Source organism: Drosophila gunungcola, unplaced genomic scaffold (genome assembly GCF_025200985.1).
Source record: "Drosophila gunungcola strain Sukarami unplaced genomic scaffold, Dgunungcola_SK_2 000001F, whole genome shotgun sequence".
NCBI classification, from domain to species: domain Eukaryota; kingdom Metazoa; phylum Arthropoda; class Insecta; order Diptera; family Drosophilidae; genus Drosophila; species Drosophila gunungcola.
This window is the reverse complement of record NW_026453197.1, coordinates 5,737,028-5,756,924: the sequence shown is the minus strand read 5'-3', so window position 1 is coordinate 5,756,924 and position 19,897 is coordinate 5,737,028. Positions and strand designations below refer to the sequence as shown.

The 19,897-nt window shown below is 39.5% G+C and overlaps 3 protein-coding genes across 8 annotated transcripts in view; 1 reads left to right on the top strand and 2 right to left on the bottom strand.

Moving 5' to 3' along the window:
• LOC128263253 (CUGBP Elav-like family member 1-A) overlaps positions 1–12,414 on the bottom strand; it is a 60,645-nt gene extending 48,231 nt beyond the window's left edge. For 2 of the 6 annotated variants that reach the window (XM_052998146.1, XM_052998149.1), the window contains exons 1-3: positions 12,138–12,407; positions 11,345–11,622; positions 2,653–3,719 (exon numbers count right to left, since the gene is read on the bottom strand). In XM_052998146.1, the coding sequence (XP_052854106.1) occupies positions 2,653–3,431 (779 nt within the window). In that variant the 5' untranslated portion in view covers positions 3,432–3,719; positions 11,345–11,622; positions 12,138–12,407. Of the gene's footprint in view, positions 1–2,652; positions 3,720–7,364; positions 8,120–11,344; positions 11,640–12,137 lie in introns of those variants that run through there. The other 4 variants (XM_052998161.1, XM_052998152.1, XM_052998148.1 and 1 more) reach the window with 4 other exon arrangements.
• Positions 12,304–12,449, top strand: LOC128263255 (uncharacterized). Its single transcript, XM_052998164.1, is given in 2 exon segments — positions 12,304–12,424; positions 12,426–12,449. Coding segments are annotated over 2 exon segments (114 nt in total). The 5' UTR covers positions 12,304–12,334.
• Positions 12,450–17,563: 5,114 nt separating this feature from the next.
• On the bottom strand, positions 17,564–18,103 carry LOC128261749 (uncharacterized). Its single transcript, XM_052995598.1, has one exon. The coding sequence runs from the start codon at positions 18,101–18,103 to the stop codon at positions 17,570–17,572; it is 534 nt and encodes a 177-aa protein (XP_052851558.1). The 3' UTR covers positions 17,564–17,569.
• Between the last annotated feature and the right edge of the window lie 1,794 nt (positions 18,104–19,897).

The window sequence follows — 19,897 nt, the reverse complement described above, 5'->3', positions numbered from 1 at the left end:
TTTTAAATTTCTTCATTTTCCAATTTCCTGCGTAAGTAATTCCAGCGCTTGCAGCCGCCATTCATCTACCCTTACTACATTACCCTTAGCCATTTATGAACTGCCTCCATCCCCAAGATGAAATCCAGCGACACTCAGTGAAAAGCCCGCGAAAAGCGAAGCGGCACCCGCGGGCCATCGAATGACAAAACGAAATTAATCTATTAGAGCCGGAACGAGGACGAGCCAAATTGTCTATGTCAAGGTGATAAATTCAGGCCTGCCTGCAGGTAAATAAGCTCAAATAAGATGAAATCACCTGGGGACGAGCAGGGGCGCCAACGTAATCCATCGCGATGTCTGTGCCTGCAGCATAAATCTCTAAACGGGAGGCATTTACGCATCAGCCAATTTCTCGAGTGTGTTACCATAAATTTGAAAAGAATTCTTAATGTAAAACCAAATAAAATAACGAAGTGTGAGGTGCCTGTACTGGAAAAAGAAGCAGCGACAGGTGTGTTGCCTCCGGAGTCGGGCAGGCAATTATTTCAGCCAGGCGCGAATTCATCGGGGAGCAAGGTGAACGCTCCCCGAGTGCCAGCTTCCAGCTTTCAGCTAACTATCGCTCTTTCGGCCCGATTCCCTTCGAAGTTCTCCTCGCAGGTCTCTCGGGGCTGCGCCTGTGCATTAATAATTCAGTTTCATTTAAATGCGACCAGGCTTAATGAGAAAATCGCCTGCGGTGGGAGCTGAAGCGCGTCAGAAAGTGAGTAGGGCATGGAAGTGGCAGTGGGATTGGGAGTGGGTGGGCACAGGGAAATGGGGATTCGGGGCCAGGACAGCAGGTGTTTTCAGCGGCTCCGCCAATGAGCTTGATGATGATGCGAATGACGAAGTTGGTATCGCAACTCAATGCGGGAATCAACAGCTTGGATGTTCGTCGAGCCCTTGTGTCCGTACAGTGAGTCAATGGTGATAACTAAATATATTTATTTAAGTGATTTGTTTTAGAGAAGTCTTTACTTATTAAAACGAATTTTTAGGCTTTTCCAATTTAATTGCGAGTAAGGTCATGTTGAATAGGCTTTCATTGAATTGAAGATGCTTATCAGCTCAGGAATTCCTCATATTAATTTAATGCCATTTTAAAAAGTGTCCAAAATTACGCACTAAAAATAAATAAAATTAAATTTAATAAACCAAAATTAATGTTTAAGAATGTTGCGATAAGAAGCCTTAGCTCTTTGACAGTTTTTCAAATAAAACATTTTTAAGCGGGGTTTCAACATTTAGGTCCCCATTTGTTGGGACTTTAAGGACTCGTGTAATTTTTATAACTCTATTCTTAACCACTGTACACTGTGGCGACATGGCCATGACGTGGCACCTAATTTATGATGGCAGTTTGTTATGCCGCGCCTGTCACAACAAAAACAAACAGCTCAGAGATAGAGGAAGCAAAAAATATATATCTACAAGAAGTTGGGGCTGGATAAGGCTGCAGTGTCGCCATGGGTTGAACCGAGGCCGTATAAAAATGACCCAACATAAATTTAATAATTCCTGCTTTATTATTTAATGACCGAGAACGACAGCAGAGAAAGCCGGGTAGATGATTGCTGGATTCAGCATGGTAGAGTCGAATTCCCAACGATTTCTTACCATCCCCTCAGGATAATCGTCTTTGGGATCATCATGAAGATGCTATAATATTATAATTATAATGTCCTGTCAATAATCATTCGCAATTATCGCTGATGACTTGGGCTATGTGAAAATTGCCGCCTTGATGGCTGCCGCCAATTAATAACATTAATGCATTGGAAATTATCATTAGCTACTTGATGGCTGCCGCGACCTTCCTCCCACCGCTACCCAAAACTCCGCACACCCGGCCCTTTGGCCAATGCACATTGTCACTTATTTTAATTAAATCAGGCTGGGAAGTGGGCCACCGACAGATTCAGCGTTCGGTGAGAATTTTTTTTTATAATTTCCGGGCAAAGGAAGCCCTCAAATAGAAAATGTGGCGCACGTCCGAGAAATAACCATTTGAAATGTGATAGCCAAAGTTGTCTGGGGGTGGCAGGTGACGTCCTGGAAAGCTATAGGAAATTGAAATGCTCCATAACGGCAAGGTAATATGCAAAGTGATGAGCACCGAAGATGTGGGGTAAATTTATATTTCGAAGTCAAAATGGATATTTTAAATTGCATATTATTATTATTTTTCGTTTTCTTGTCTTTTAAATGGAAATCTTTAGCATTGATATCTATCTATACCTAAGAACGATAACTATTGTCTTAGAAATCTTATTTTTACATTATATTTTGATAAAATTTTGAAAATAGTTTAGTAAATTGTAGCGTCACTAATTCTGTATTTGTAGCATTTACCACTTCCCAATCACCAGAAACACCTTTAAGTTTATATTAAAAGAGGGATTAATTATACGTATTCAAGATGTACTTTATAGTACTGCAAATAAACCATAGCTATCTTTTCAGAGCTAACTGCAAATGGAAACTACTATCTGAATTTCCTCGATTTTCCGTGAAAATTACCTTGTGCAGCATCAAATCATTTGAGTGTAATTAGCAGTCATTAGCCAGCAGTGAGGCAAAAAAACCGGATGCAAGAATTCGGATTCGAACAAGGGGGAAAACACTCACCGATTTGGGCCGCTGATGGGTGGTGGTGCGGCGACGGGTGGTGCGGCGGAAACAACAACAATTGCACCACCTTGGTCGCCTAATGAAGTTCTGGAATTAATGCTGGAATTCAGCTGCGTTGACGCTGCTGCTACAGCTGCTGCGGTTGCGGCGGTGCCTGGTGTTGCTGTTGCTGCTGCTGCTGCTGCAGATATTGCAGCGATTGCTGTTGCTGCTGGCAGTGTTGCTGGGCTGGAATTTATTTGGTTGTGCAAGAGTGTTTCAAACATTGTTGTCGACATTTTTGCCGCTGTTGCTACCGTTGCCGTTGTTGTAGATAATGCTGCGATGCCGCTGCTATTGTTGCCGGTGGGCCGCAAATAGGGATGGAAACTTTTCGCTGCCCCCGTAAAAGTTGTTGTCGCTGCAATGGCACCTGAAGTTGCTCCCGAGCTCGTTAGATTCTCTAAATAGTCGTACTTGACCGGCAGTATTTGCTGATGTTGTTGTTGCTGCTGCTGCTGGCTATTGTTGCCCGTATTTAAATTGTTATTGCTGTACAGGCTATGGTTGTTGCTGTTGCTGCTGCTGCTGCCGGCACTCGAATTGCTGTTGTTGCCATTAGCAACATGGGCAACAGGTGCTGTTGTTAGCATTGTTGTTGCTGCTGTTGTCGCCGCGTCGCAAGTCGCCTCCAATGTTGCTGCTGTTGCCGGTGTTGCTGCTGCTGTTGCTGTTGCTGTCGCTGGTGGGTTGCCGCTCAGTTTATCCGCGTGCAGACTCAAGGATTGCAACATCATTTATTACACCTTTGCTTTGTTTTTATTACCTACTCCTGCAGCTCCTGTCGCTAATTACTTTTAGTGCCGCATTTGGCGTTGCTTGCTTTTTAATTTGCTTCGGGTTTTAGTTTTATTAAAATTGTATATTATTTTACTGCTGGCAGGAGGATCTCCTCTTTCTGTGTTCAGTTTTGTACTCCTTTGTTTATCCCTTCTTTATCACAGTTTTTTTTTCGCTTTCACAATTAGCCTCTGCGTTTACTTTATTTTTTTTAACTTTTGTAGATGGTTGAGCTTGAGTTTAAGCTGTAATTAAATAGAGAACAAAGTGTTTGCTGATTAAAAGACATGTATTAGCGGTTTTATGTAGTATTGTTACGTGGTGAAGATAAAGATAAGTGGAACAATTTTCACAGCCATAGGACATATTACAAAAAGGCTTAACTTAGTTATATTTTAAATGGAGTTCTATATATCTGGAAAAGCTCAATCAATGTAAATGTATTTTGCAGAAAAATTTAAAAACGAGTCAATTAAAGAGTCAGAATTTTGCCATTTTTCCATTTTGCCTAAATGGACAGATATATACTTGTCGCATATCTTCCGGAATTTACAATTAAGTAAGCTCTTTGTTTAATTTTTTTTTAGAAATGAGCAGCCCGTGCAAATAGTTATTAATGTTTTAAGTACCCACTGGGAAAACCGCAGTCAAAATGGCTGCCGGATCCTCCGCCCTTCGCTTACGAGCCACGCCCACTATAGCTAATCTCACCGCCCATGGAGCCTAACTGCATAGCTAAGCGCATTTGAATGGAAAGCATATTGACTGACAGACTGACCGCAGTACTTGGGCCACTCGACTGTCTGCATTCAAGTGCCCGCTTTGATTCGCACACAGATGTACACCACTACACCCACTCAGACATATAGATGCACACTTATGCAAGTGTACTGGAAATAATAAAGTTATAAAATATTATGAAGATTATAGTATACCAAAAGTTTTTAACTTGTCAGTATATGAACTCATGAAAGACATTTCAAGATAATTCCGACTTGAATATTCTCCTTATATTAAATCAACAAAATCTTGTCTTTCCTGGGTTTTTAGAGAGTATTAAAAATGTAACTTGAAAAGAATACTTTCAAGAACGAATGTATAAACTTTACTTTGTATCTGAATGACATTTTTTATCCGTGTAGATGTTGGCATCTGCCGCTAAACAGATAAGCATTTCGAGTGCTCACATAGTGAAGAGCGAGAGCTCAGTTGGCCGCATAATGTTGAGAGCTCTAGCTAATTAGTAAAATTGAAATCAAATTATTTGTTGTCGCACTTGACTGGCCACAGGCATGGCCGCCTTAATTAACGCGCCTGCACATACACCGTTTCTATACATATAGGTGTAGATAGTTCGGGCGAAAAGCACATACTATGTACACATAGTGTACGTAATGCCGGGGAAAGCGATTATGTTTAGCCTTATTACTTCACAAGCTGAACAGCTGTATCAAAGGATGAGTTAAGGCCACTTTACTCTATTCAGTTTTAAGATTGTAAAACAGTTAAGAAATCTTTTCTCTTCTCTTCGTTCTTTAAGTTATAAATAAAATAAAATGTCAATTATTTCACTTGTTCCATATTATTTAAAAAATTCCATGTAGTATTTTATTTAATTCACAACTTTCGTTGATATCAATAAAATAAACCCATATATGCATTTATGTAATTTGTAGCAGCTGATAAATTTCACATTTTTTATACCGAAAGGTTAGAAAAATTTTGTTTCCTAACAGGTACAAAAAAGTAAGCACAAGATCCAGAAAATATAGACATTTTAGGAGTTCGACTATTTGCTTTAACTTTCCTTGTTTTAAGCCCATAAAGTATTTTTCCACGACACCTTTGTTCCAAAATTTAAGTTTCACTTGTGAGGCACACACTTTGATTGCACCCTCACTTTAAGTTAAGTTCTCTCGTTTTCCAGATAATCGCCACGAATTGCGCCGGTCTTTCTATTATTTTTTAATAAATTTCAACGCTTGCATATTTTCGCGCTTTTCTATTTACGTTGCCCGCTTGTTTATTTTAGCAGCGCGCTCTTGTGCTTTGTTTTATTTTTCGGCTCCGTCCGCTCCTCTTGGCCGGGCTGTGGCAACTGTCGTCGTCATCATCCGCATCGTTGTCGCGCCATGAGGCGCTTGTTGCATCCTCCGCAACATCCCCTCGAGCAGAGGCAAGCGTGTTAGGAAGGCGGCAATCGGTACGCCAGTGGCGTGCTCCTGGTCCTGCTCCTGCCACCGACCACCGCTCACCGCCCATCGCCCCCCTCCTGCCTTCTGTGGATCCTTGCCTCTTGCCACGCGCTTATCCTGGCGACATCAAACGATGTCGACGACAACAGCCCGACGCCAACGTAGTTAGAGTCAGAATATTCGATATTAAAGGGATATTTTGGCTTTCTAACCACACTACTTTATAATTTAAGATGGGATTTCCAATTTTGAAGGAATGTTAATAAAAAGTATTAAAAGTGAGCTAAGCTACCTCTTAAATTTTTAAATCGGCTGATCCGCCCTTCTTTAAACCACTCTAATTACGCGGTGACTTTTTTAAATCTTTTAAAATTGCGCAATATATTAACTACTTCATAAAACCACATACAAAATATTTTTAATAAAATGAGATGAAATATAGTAAAATATCTTAACCCAAGTTTTTATACACTGCGCTACAATCTTTTTTTCTTGTAATTAATGGAACATTAGAGTATTCACTCTTCGAGGCAATACTGCACTTGATTGCCCCTGGCTGCTGCATTATGAGCAGTTATCGTCGCTGTTGCTTTTCGTACTGCTGATGTGGCTCCTGCAGCTTTAGCGCACACACGGCTATTTGATGTTGAAGGAGACCAGGGGAAGGGAAGTCAGCCAGCTGTGCCGTCCTCATCGGTGCTGCTGTCACCTTGTAATTTTATTTATCTATTGATTATTGAGTATCTCTTTTCTATTTATTTGCCTTTGTTTGCCCACGCAGCGTTGACAGAGAGCCACCCCCCAAAGCCGGGGCTCAACCTCAACCCCCTGGCACCCTTTGGCATTTTTATTAAACCAGATTCCAATCCGCCCGTGTGTGTGTGCGTGGGTGGGGGTGTGGGGGTGTGGGGGTGTGCATGTGGATACATGCTGGGGCCCCAGGCTGTTTTTTAATTAACTTTAGTGACAATATTTTGCCCAGCTGCCTTTGAGCTGTGGGGATCGGAACCGAGAGATAATCAAACTTTGCCCATTGTATGCAAATGTGGGCAACTGAGTCTTGGTCGTGCTCTTGGGCCCAGGGACTCTTTGACCCCGATTCTTGTTGTTTTCTCTGTCAGCGTCTTGCCACTCTGTCGCTCTGACAGTTGACATTTCGTAAAGATGTCACTTGTCCATGGTTGCATTGTGAACTGTAGCCATAGTCGGTACACTACATATATGTACTATGTACCATATGTCCCATATGTCCGATTCACATTCCGACCCTCTCTCGGCTTCCCCATTCACTTGTTGAGCGAGTTTCCTTATCTTATCTCGAGTTTTATACGTTCGCCAGCTTGCTTTATTGCGGTTTTTCTTTTTTCCCTGCTTTTTGGAGACAATATGGTACACATTCGTACGCATATCCAAGCCACTGGAGTTGGGGATGAACAGGTCTTTATCTATAGTGGCAGACAAACTTCAGATAGTGTCATACTTCAGTAGAAGTATGACTAATCCCGGTAAATTTGCGGAAAGACAGGTGAAGATAAGTGGCTTTAATATGTTAAGTAAACCTGTGTATTACTTTTGAGATTAAAAGCATTTAACATTTGTTGAAAGGCGCAATTACTTAGAAATAATAATAATTAATTTTTGTGATATATAGTGTAACTAAAGTAAGCAATTCGAGAACGACTTATGTATACTCACATTGTCAATGTCAATTTTGTTATATACGATTTCTTCTAAACCCTTTACTATTTCCAATTTTGACACAACTTATGCCAAGAGCACCGTTTCTAGGGCAGATATCGGGTATGTTTATCTACAGTTATCAGGCAAATCAATCAAGTAAGTCACTCGGAAACATGAAAAACACTCACTGCACTGATCGAATTTAGAGAAAGGAGACAACCGCACGTAGAGGCCAACGGAGGGCAACTAACGGAGCCGAAATTCCTATTCCGATTTCATAATTCTCTTCACTCTTTACTCTCTCGCTCTCGTAAAAGTGTTATCTGCAGACTGATAAGGGCTTATCGCATAATTGCCCGCTGATTGCCGTCAGGTAAATTTCACTTGGTCGCCTCTCACGCTTCAGTTTTCTCTGCCCAAACATTTGCTCCGGCCGGAGAGGTGTTCTCCCGCTACCGTCGAGTCGTCGAAAAGTTGGCTTTGTTTGAGTTTCCTATCGCCGGATAGTACAGGTTTGTCGAGCTCTTTAATTGACTATCTTATCGAGTGCATCGACTGGGGAAGTGCCGTCCGTCAGACCGCGCTTGCTGCAGCAGCAAACATTCGGGTGGCCAGGCCGCGCTCCCTGCCAAAACTCATGACGAGACCGACAACGGACAACCGACAACCGACAACCGAGTCCTGGGAAATATCATAAAGGATTTTGAACAGCCACTGCAATTACTTTCCAACTCTCGACTTCGCGCTCCATATATCCGCACTATAATGCTCATAAATATAAACTAAACTCATGCGAGTGGCCGCTCTGAATTTATATGTACGGACATATCCCTCTGTCGGTCCGTTTGTCCGTTTTTCCGTTTGTCCGTCCATCAGTCTGTGTGTCTGCAGGGCCATTACACAAATACCAGCGCTCGTGGGGAAAACGGAGAAAATGGAGACCAATGAGCTTGCCACGTAGCCAAAGTATCGATGAGTTTCGAGTGGGTGACTTTGTGGGGTCGTGTGACCGGACAGCCGTTCTCAGCCGTGGCCATAACATGGACTCTCTCGCCGGTCTATGGTCTATATACTATGCACTATATACTATATAGAAAGCAATCCTATATAGAACCGGTAAATAACCGATACGTGCTGGCGAAGGAAAGCTGGGTTTTGTGGGTTTGTTTGTCATTGTGCCATCAAATTATAATAAGCGACTATTTAGTGGTAAATGTGTGCCACTTTACATACGACTCAGCGTCTGTCTGTCTCTTTCCAATCCCTTCCCAAGAATATAATTATTGGGTTGTGGGGTGGACAATTGGTTTTTACCTGCTTCGGCCGGAATCAAAAAAGAAAAAATCGAAAATTCATTTATCTATTCAGGGCTTGAGTTAGAATTCTAAACATAGGCTGACTAATCAAGTGACGCTTTTTACTCAGACCAGTGCTCAGATAAAAAAATACACAAGAGTAACAATAATTAAATGTATTATTTTGATATAATCAAGGTTATATAGTTTCTTCAATTTCATTCACAAAATTTTTCCTTCAGCTAACTATCAGTTGATAAGAATTGCGTGCCATATTTTCAAAGAATTTGTCAACAATGTGAAATAGCATTAGAATTTCTAATCCAGACTATTTAATCGTTCTTTTATAAAGAAGCCCAAGTAAATTTACTTAATCAGAGGCACCCATTAAAGCAGTTACACAAAAAAGATGTGTATACGCACTGCAATCAACCAAATATAAATTAACGCAGTACACCCAAAAGTTCTGATACCAATCTACTGCTTATCGGGAGCTAGCGTCTGTACCCAACTGTTTACCGATTTATCTAATCTGAGATTCTTATCTCGAGCAATTACTCCGATGCCAGGCGCCCCTAACCCCCCAAGACCCCCCAAAACCCCCATCCAATCCTATCCGCAACGCGTGTCTGTGTGACAGACACAGTGGGTCACGTCTGCTCCTATCCACCCACAGGTACAGTGGGTACCAGTAAATGGCCGCCATAAAAAGTCAGCCATTGAGATCCAAGATATATGTTGGTGTAACCGTATATGGATAGTTACTTCTGTCAATTCATTGCCCTTTTTACACGGCGAAAAATCATATATAAAATATTTTCAACTTTCTTTCAACAATTTAATTTCTAAGTTTTTCTTTTCAGACATTTAAACATTTATGTTGTTTGATTTATGTTTTCAGTTAAAAAGTTTTATTGGTTAAATCCTATGTTTATTATTTGATCAAAAACGTTTTTAAAACAATTTTATTTATTGACCTTCCGTGATACACAAAGCTATTAAAAATGTAGTGAGTTATATAAACGGTTAAAGAAGTAACCAAATTTAATTATTTAAACAAACATGTCCCCGTAAGCTTAGGTCTTTGCTTGAAAGTATATTCTCGAAGTGTTCATGTATGGCAACTAGTAACCCTTTTTGTTCTTGCAGTTCGATTTTTTGTGTCCTTATTGCTCGGCCTTTCCGTTTGGGGCTGGCCCGAACGGCGATCAATATTGAATTGAATTTGACCAACGGTTATGGCCACGATTCGGCGGCGTCCTCGGCCAGACTTTTGATTGTCTGCGGGTAAGCGTGTTGGTTAAGCGGAAAATGTTATTTAATAATTTACACCAAGGCATTTCGGTAACAGAAAATACTCGGAACTAAAGTAGTTTGTGGAGTCGAAGTATTAAACGAAATATTCCCCCACATCAAACATTTTAGCCTGGTCGCAGCGAGAACCCTTCAATTCCAATAATATTATTAGAAACTCAACTGGAAAATCGAAGTAAAAGAAACCTCAGGAATGCGGTTGAAAATGCAACAAAAGCCAAAACACAGTTTAGTGGTTGAATAACGACAACAGCAGGAGCCAGGACATGGTCGTAGTCCTCGGTCGTTTGGTCGCTTTGGGTAGAACGGGTGACTTAGACCGATGGACCGACGGACCGAACGACCGACAGACAGTGAACTACTAATAAAGCCAGGTGAACGCAGGTGGAGAGCAGAGACGCCGGCCGAGGCAGACAAAAGGAAGCACAAATAATATAAATTAAATGTGGGGAAAGTTGCCCCATTTCCTCTGGCTCCGCCGTCGCCCACTCAAAAGAAAAGCAAGCTGAGTAATTATTTCCGGCAGAGTGGGCAAGGGAGGACCGGAGGGTCCTTGCGGTTTGACTGCAACACATGGCCGGACACTTAAACCGAAGTGTGGCAAACGGGGTTGGAAAATCTATCTGGGCAATAATTTCGGTTGACATGCTTGCGGTAATTATTGACCGTAATGACAAAACCGTATACGAATACGGTCAACGGGCAATGGCAAATGGAAAATGGAAGCCGAGGAAGCCCAAACCAATCCCGAAACCCTGACAAATTGCTTTAGTTTTTGGGGTCATCTGCCCGGCCAGTGGGTTTTGTGTGCGCGTTTATTTGTGTTTCGTCTGCTAATTGGATGCCGTTTTATGGACCCGAGCTGGACAACAGCTGACTGGGGATCGGCATAAATTCATGCGCACCCACCTCTAAGCAAATAAAAATTGTCAACGGCATCGCACTATAAACAAGCGAATCGTGAACCATAACTTAAATCGGTTTCTTTTATTTGAATTTGATGCGCAAGATTTATGGACCAATGGCCTATATATAGCAATTCTAATGGAACGGAGCTGTCGAACACAACACAAGCCCGAGAGTTTGTCCAAAAACTAATTAATAATTTTTCTATTGCTTATTTTCGGATGGCTCTCATGGCTATCTATGTTTTTCCTATTTTTCCACGATCTATTTTCCGATTTTTTGTGTTTTCGCTAAATTCATTTCAATGCCGGCTATTTTTGTTGCAATGTGGCCCACATGTTGGGCGTTCAGGGGGTAATAAATATTGAATGTGACCGGCAGAATATCCCGAAAATCTGTTCCCCAAATATCAGCTGGAATTTCTTCAAGTTTAAGTGGCTTATGTTTAGCCGAATAGGTTCCACTTAGCAATTCACTTACTTCAACGGCAATTGGCTCTAGTTATGTGGCAGAACTTCCGTGGACTAGAATGATTTCTTTTGTGTGACAAATTGCTCGAGTGATTGTGTTTGCGAAGATCCAAGATCCCAGAAGACACACGACCGATGACGAGGAGACCGTGGATCGCGTGAGTTGAGCGACAAATGAATTCACTTGATGGGTGAAGTGCGAGGTCAAATCTCTCTTGGATTCCGCAATGCGAACGCACTCGAAGATACACCACTTTTAGATACAGATACAAATACGCACACGACGCGCTGCAGATACAATCAACAAACAATAAACGAGCCAAATTTACAACACATGAGATGTATTTAATTATAATTATATTTTTTTTCGCAATTTACTGGGTAAGTAAATAATTGCTTTAAAACAAGGTTTTTTTTTGTTATCATATATTTATACATTTTTCTCAGTAAGCTTGAAATTTTTATTTATACCTAGGACAATCGGTATTTATTGTGTTTTCTCGAACTGAAATAATCGATTTATTTATACTTTCTTGTAAAACTTTTTGAAATAAATAAATATTTATTGTTTGACTTTGTGTTATTTTTAAGACATTAAAAAAAGTTTATAGATGTATATTTTGTATGGAAATTCAACGTTAAATATTATTTTTTTTTATTTTTGTAGTTTGGTTGAGAAGCATTTTACTAAGGACATTTTGTTAAATATATAAATCTTGTTTCTATACAACATTTTGTTTTCAATTCATTTAATTAAAATTTAAAATAATATTTTTGCATATATTTTGCTGTACTCTACATACATTTTTTAAATTATTGAGATCAGTTGGCACTTTTACACTTCCCTATACACTTTTATGGCTAGAATTTCCCCGCTTTTGAGCAGGCACTGCAAGTGACATGATTTCCAAAAAAACTGCACTGGGCCACAAAAAATATTATTTCATATATATTGCACTTTATATCTATGTGTTTTCTCTTCTGGCGTGTAAAAGTGAAAATGCGAGTGGGCGGCGACGAAGCGGCGGCGACGACGATGCGCGCGATTTTCTCGCGTGGGGCTGGCGGAACGTTCAAGATGGCACTGCCACGGCGATCCACGCCGATCGACTTGACAGTCCATGGAGCCGCCCAGCGGACCCGTCGTTATTTATTCCGGAATATAAATTAAAAGTATAAATAATATTTTAGAAATAAAAATTATACAAGGTGTATTTATTTAGAATTTAATTGAATTTTCCGGGGCAGCGGAGTGGCCGATGAACCGGTCGTGTTGACCATAATTTAAATCAAAACACAAATTAATTTGACGCTCCTCTCTCACTGCACTTGCTGCTCTGTTTAATTTCTCAAGTTTTTGCGGAAAACTGTCACCATTCGCCACCGGAGGGGCAAAGGAAAAAGCGGACGTCATTGAAAAATCAGAGTAAAATGCCGAAATTCCTCGGTTCTCAGTATCAGCAATCTCCGATCGATTTGCAGCTTTTACGAGCTGTCCAAGCGCAAACAAACCAAAACCATAATAGAACATATGTTGTTTTTTTACTCATTCGGATGGTCCAGTGTTTACCCGCCATCTAGGTGAGTTTCATCTTATTATTTTTATTTTCCTGTGACATGTTGTCAGGCGGATTAGTTTGGCCGTTAGTTTGACAGGCTCTATAAGTAGACACTTAAGTGGGTGGCAATCTAATTTAGCTGCGCTGCTCGAACAATTTGAATATTGCTCGGGGGATTAATGGGTGTGGATATGACCCATTTGGATTGCATTCTATAAATTACATATAATGCAGAATGCTTTTCCTTTTTTTTTGAGAGTGTCAATTTTTGTATTTGGAAAATACAAATCGCATTAAATTATGCCCAAATTTTTAAATCGCTGTTGTACTTGTATTCTAAGAGTTATACAAAAAACGTTTAATTTTAATATAGATTTTATGACTTTCTATTACAAATCTGGAAAAAAGTCTATACTTTATTAAATTAAAAATACCCAGTCTCAAAATTTTCTGTTTTCCGTGTGCCTTTCTGCCCACATGGAAGATTTCCCACACAGCTTTCCATTGCTATTCATCGATCATACATCATCCCGTCAAGTTCATTTCTTCTCCCCTTCCCTATAACTCGGAACAAAAGATCTTTCTTTATCCCCCAGCAAGTGGCATTGTTAGGGATCCGAAAAAGGCTAAAAATAAATAAAATAATAAATTTGTAATTATTCAGGGCACTTTGAGTGTCAAGCTCAAAGTCAATGACTGAGAGTTCCTTAAACCTTTTGTTATTGCCATTTTACATCCAGCTAAATTTTAGGGAACATAGGGCGCCGAGAAAAAAGGGGAAAACACAAAGTAAATATATAGCCTTTGGCCATGTTCAAGCCACTTTAGTTGTCTCTATTAATATGACCCTTTGCCGGTTTTCTGGTCAAATAATTATCAGCAGCTAAGTCCCTTTGGTGCACAAAAGTTACGAAAATGTAAATACCTTGTCTATGTATGTACAACATTAAATATCCGATAGTTATTTATATATATTTTTTTAATATTTTTGTTTAGAAAACTTCTCCTAGTTGTGGCATTGACCTTAGACGGTCTGAATGTTAGGAAAATATTAATTGTTTTTAAGTTTTATTTGTTTGTGGATAGTAAAAATTAATCATTTAACCTTTTGCTCATTTTTTATAGTAATTTGGTAAACAAATTTGCATGAGGTTGACTCTCCAAATTAGAGACCGTCCTAATACTTTGACCTCTCCCCTATAATTTAAAGTATGATTAACTAAACATATAAATTTCATAGATATATATTTCAAATCATATGATTATTTGTAGTTTTACCAAAGTAAATTGTTTTTTCTAGTTTTTAGGCTTGGACAAGTATTTCTTAATGGACTCAACTAAATCAAATTACAGGGAATGCAAACCCGAAAGCGGCCAGCATAAATTTGCACGTGTTTCGAATAAGTGGAAACTTTCCTTTTGGCAAACTTCGTGGGCAATCACCAATCCCACAAACTCAACCCCATGGATAGTTTTGTGGGCGTTTAAAAATGCGCGACCGCATTCATTAGAGCAAATGCCTTAATACTTGGCCAGTCGAAACTGATGAATGGCAGCTTAAGAACCCGGGAATCGGGACCCAGAACTTCCCCGACTTCAACTCCGTACCCACGGCATTTGTTTGTTTGCTTGACTTTGGGCTCTCGGGTCTTGGATTAAGTTTTCTCGCCGGGCAAAGTTTCGACTTCCTCCGGTAGCACACCCCCAACAGATTTGTGTTATCGTCCCGGCTGCATACTTTTGCCGCTCGGTGTCGAGCAGCTGCGAGTGCATTTGCCATTGCATACTTTCGGGCATCTCGGTCGAAAATATTTCCTCGCCGCTATTGGAATTTGCAAATATTCTTATAAATTATTATATCAAAGTTCGGCATTACTTATGGCTGGCTGGCTTCGACAGCAAACTTTGCATTACTTTGCGCACTTTCCTGCAGTTCGGCTCACTCTCTCGTACTTGACACTTTAGTGTAATTAGTTCTCGAGCGGTTGCAGCTTTGCGGGTAAATCTCTTTGGCTTCGGGAGGGGCGGGAAATGCACTGGTTTGAGTTTTCCATGTTTTCGCGGCTTTTTCATGCCCTTTGATGTGGCAAAATTTTCAATTAATGCAATGCAAAATACTTTCAAACCCCCCTGCTTTACTTATTATCCATGGATTATGAAAATCGCTCATGTGCCCCCAGCAAAGATTGCGTAAGATTCCGAACTAATGTATTTGTTAATGCCTGATTAAGCTGCCTGAAGGTTGGTCTACAAATATTCAACTTTGATGGTGTTTAAACGACTGTCATATGTATGCGTTCATACAAGTATTTCAAATTTATCTATCTCTGTATCTGCAATGTTATACAATATTTTACAATTTAAAAACTTTGAGATAAATTAAACCAACTGAATAAAAATACTTTAAATTACCTGATTATTGTAACGTATGTTAAATTGAAATATATTTCAAAATTGGATTTAAGTTAAGTACCAATACAAATATAGACTTGCATAAATATATGCTTTTTGTGATCTAAACTAACCTTTTTTTTTTCTTTACAAACCTCTTGTTCTTAACTTACACTGTTTGTGCTACTATGGAAGTTGCATTTTATCATATTTATTTCCCATCAAACATTTTTAAAATATTGGTATACAAGACAATTAATTATAATCATTAGTTGCAAGACAATTTATTGGTTGAAATTGTAAAAACTAACTTTTTGTGGAGTTTTAAAGAAATTATACTTGACACTTTTCAATTAGTGAAGAAAGTTAATTTTAATTGTGACAGTAACACGTTGTTGCACAGCCACCCAACCCAAAAAACCAAGAACAACACGGATAAGTTTGTCAGGACAATACAAAAGCCCGGCAAACTAAGGCCGAAGTCAAGGAGGGCCCTGGGAGCCACAAAATGTCAAAAGAAAACTTTTCTGGCCAAGATTAATTACAATTGAAAACAAATGAATGCAAAAACGATAAGCAGCCGAAAGGATTTCCACAGCAGGTCAGGAGGCGGGGGTTGCGGGGAGAACCAAATGGAAATGAAAACCCAAAACTCAACTTTGCCAATCAAGATAGAAGGGGGAGTGAGGCGGCTGAAAGCGCTCTCATCAGAGGAATGGTGTTGAAATAAATGTTCACACCTACAACAGAAGCCAGAAATGCAAGGGCATTAGCCGCTCACTTAAAAAAAAATACAAACCCTTTTTTTTGAGTATCAGAATACAGAAAACAAAAATAAATGTTGTTTAATAAATATAATATTTAAATTAAAGAGTATATCTAAGTATTAAATCAAATTAATTTAATCAAAGCATAGGAAAAATATTTTTAATTGTCATTTATTACAGCAAACCATTTATTCAAAATATTTGAAGTTCCAAAAATTGTTTGGGTTAAATATCAAAACAGAAGTACGACAGTAAAATAATTTTTCAAAAATCAACTTGATAATAAAGATTTATCATTCAATATTTTATATATTAGTGAAATATTTATAAATAGATTCCTTAAATAAACATGTTTTCTCCAATTATGCTTTTCCAAGTGCTGGGAAACAACTGTTGGCTAGTTGAGTTTTTTGGGACTCGAACTTTTGACCGAAGGCGGTGGCAGTTTTGGAGAATTTGGCTAGCTGGGGAAATATTCTGCTGGGCGGCGACGTGACCTGTTTAGTTTTAGCAGGCAGTTGCTCTATTTCGGTTTAGTTTTTAGTTTTTCATTGGGTGTGGGTCTTTGTTGGTGTATTGCCAGTGGTCAATGGGCCAGCATTAGCACCACTTAACCCGCAGTGCAGTGTTTTTCCCGTCGAAAGCTTCCTTGCAAAAGTTTTCGTGCATAAATCATGAAATTAATTAATTTTGACACACACTCCCCTCAGTCGCTCTTTTAAAAAGTAGCGCCATAACAACTTTGCCATCAAAGTGTTTTATTCTTTTTTATTTTGCAGCCGCTTCTCTTTGCCAGAAATTAAAAGTAGAATTGAGAAGTGAAACATCAACACCAACAACAACTAAACGGGGAAAAACTTGCCTTGCCACGCAAACTTTTCCAACGTGGAGCGGGGAGCGGAAAGCGGAGAAAAAGAAATCAAGTTTGAAATATGTGCAAAATTCATTCAGTATTTGAAATATTCCCAACTTGCTATAAGTTTCGTATGTTTCGCCTTTTTTCTTTTTTTCTGTTTTTTGCAGTTTTTTGTTGCTGCCAAAAATATAACTTGCGCCGTGAGTTTAATTTTATTCATGCTGCTAAGTGAGTGTTGAGTGAGTTTTCTGGAAAAAAAAAGACTGAAGGTTGAGCGACGAGCTCAGGCAAACTTTGCGCCCCAAAATGTTTCACTATTTAATTGCATAATTTGAGAGCGCACTGAGATTACACATGTCAGGAGTACAAGTTTTTATGGAACTGCGATGGACAAAGGTGTGCAGATTGAAGTGAGTTTAATGTTCACCTAAAGTCAAAATATCTCTATAAATTTCGCTTTGACAAAAGTATTATTTTTAGTTGTTGAACAGTTGAACCTTCCATAAAAAGTCATGGGCAATTTAGAAAAAATTTTTTAATATTACCAAGGCCCACCAGAGAATAGAAAATAGACAATAGCTTTTTAAAACTTTTTTTTGCAAACTAAATATAAGATTTATTAAAATCTAAAATAAAACAATTGATCCAATCGCAGCTTAGGCTCAGAAAAGTTCAAATACATATTCCCACAAGGTGTCGTTGTCAGCGTCCCGTTCCTGTTTGTCCAAATCATCGAGCTTCTTTTTTAGCTTTTTTAGCTGCGACTCATCGCTGAAGATTGCATTGAAAACGCGTGCAGTAAAGTTATCATAGATGCCGAGCCTCTTAAGAAGACGAATGATTTTCTTTTCGAACTGGTTGAACTGCTGTCGAAGGGCAGGTCCTTCTTCGGACAGAGCTCCATTTTGAGTTGCTGGCGCCTTAGTTGCACCAAGGTATTCGTCATTCCTCTGCAGAAGTCTGAACATATTGAATGCCTTGATTTTTTCGTCCAGTTGAGAAATTGGAAGCTTGGCTGCTCGCCGAAGGCTTATGTATTGAGAAGGAAACTCTCCGGTCCTTGAATCGTGAAGGCTTTCTTCTAAGCGGGCCGTGATAATATCGTTTAGCTTTGTTATCGGATCCAGAAACACCTTTTTCTGGCTTTGGATCCCGTTGGACATTAGAAGAATCGCTGCGAAAACTAAAAATGCCATGGTTTCTTTCTGACAACTGCTTGGTTCTTCCACGGATCGGTGGCTTTATAAAGCGTTTTAGTTGTAGCGATAATCATGAGTTATGTCTACCTGTCACGCAGTAAAATAGTAATTAAGATTTTTAAAACGAATGTTGCAGATGAGTAAGTTATGGAGGTCTTAGCTTAATTATCAAAGAAAAGATTTACGACTCTATTTACTGGCACAGAATCGGATATTTTCGTTGTATATTTTCTAGGCTATTTAGGAAACCATTGATCAATGTTTGAGTGCCGACAGCGGTTTAATACTATTAATTTCTGAAATTAATAATGGGTACCGAGGCGCTCGACTACAAAGTTTCCATCTTGTCTTTTAATATTTTCTTGAAATATCTTATGATAAACCTAAATATTTATTGGATATTATGAGTAAAAAATGAATATGAAATTCGACAGGACTGCAAACGTTTAGCCAGCTAAAATAACCTTGTGCGAAACTCCATTTGATACCATCCAATGGTTCCATCTCGGGCAATTAAGCAAATGCAGCGAATGTCTTTTACGGCTGGGGAATTGAAAAGGCAAATACAGGGAGGGGGTGGTGCAGCTGGGGGATGCGAATAAAATGCAAAAACATTAAGCCGGGCCCAGAGCTCGGTTCGGAACAGACCAAACTTCGAATGCAAGGAAAAGCAGCAACTGTGACAATGTAAACAACAGCGGAAAGAAACGGTGACTGGGGAAGGGGAAGTTGGTGGTTGATGGGTAGTAAATGGGTGGTTCTGCGGAGTGGTAAAAAGTGCATACAAAATTGCCAAGTAGGAGAAACAAAAGAAACAAAAACGACGCCGTCAGCTGCAACGCAAAACTGCAGCTAACCGAAAATGGTAATGGCCTGCCATGGGTGGCTAAAAGGGGGGCTGACTGTTTCAGCTTAATGCGAAAATCTTGTTGCACGCCGCCTGCAGCAAACGATTCGGCCTCCAGACCATGGCGAAAAGTCTATTGTTTCACAATCATAATTCTCCTGTAAGCCGTCGGTTGAAGGGCTTACAGGGGAGAGGGGGCGCTTTCCGGGGTGGTGGGCTGCAACTGGCTGCAGGAAATGAACATCATTAATTTTGCCATTCTGCATTTGCATTGGAAATGGCATTTCAATATTCGCTTCGCTTTCAAGATTGCCAAAACCATTTTCCACGCAGCCAAACAACCTCCATTCAAACCATCGCCCCGTCCCGCTCACTACGATTATCGCCCTATCCCGCTCACTCTCTCTGTCGGCGGCTTGGAAAAACTTTCAACTGCTGTGCGCGATTGCCACGACGTGACTTAATTTCCACCGCCGGCAGGCATACAGCTAAATATTTGTTCTATTCGAAGGGGGAGGGGATGTTGGGCAGGGGTTAGTTAGACTTACACTGCAATAGAATGGTGTGTTGTATAGAGCTTTACTATACCTTACATGTATGTAGTTTATCACAATCTTTCTTTAATGGAACTCACTTTTTTCATGCTAATCGAAATTGCAATTTTACCCCTAAAACGTATTTATAAAAATATATTGAATTGAATAATTATTCCATCAAAACAAATGTAACGCCTGTCATTTAATCATTACTTTATTTTTAATTCCAAAAATAAATAAAAGGAACGGAATTTTTATACAATATTCAGTGATAGCTTTTAATAACATTCCTTCGAATTTCGCAGCACCTTAAAATGTGATTCTTGGGTGTATTAGTAACATATTGTAAAAGCTATAACTATAAAAATAATTTTAACCATAATTTAGGAATCTAAAATCACAAGTTAG

Coding starts and splice junctions, on each gene's coding strand:
- LOC128261749 (XM_052995598.1), bottom strand. CDS start 18,103: ATGGCATTTTTAGTTTTCGCAGCGATTCTTCTAATGTCCAACGGGATC.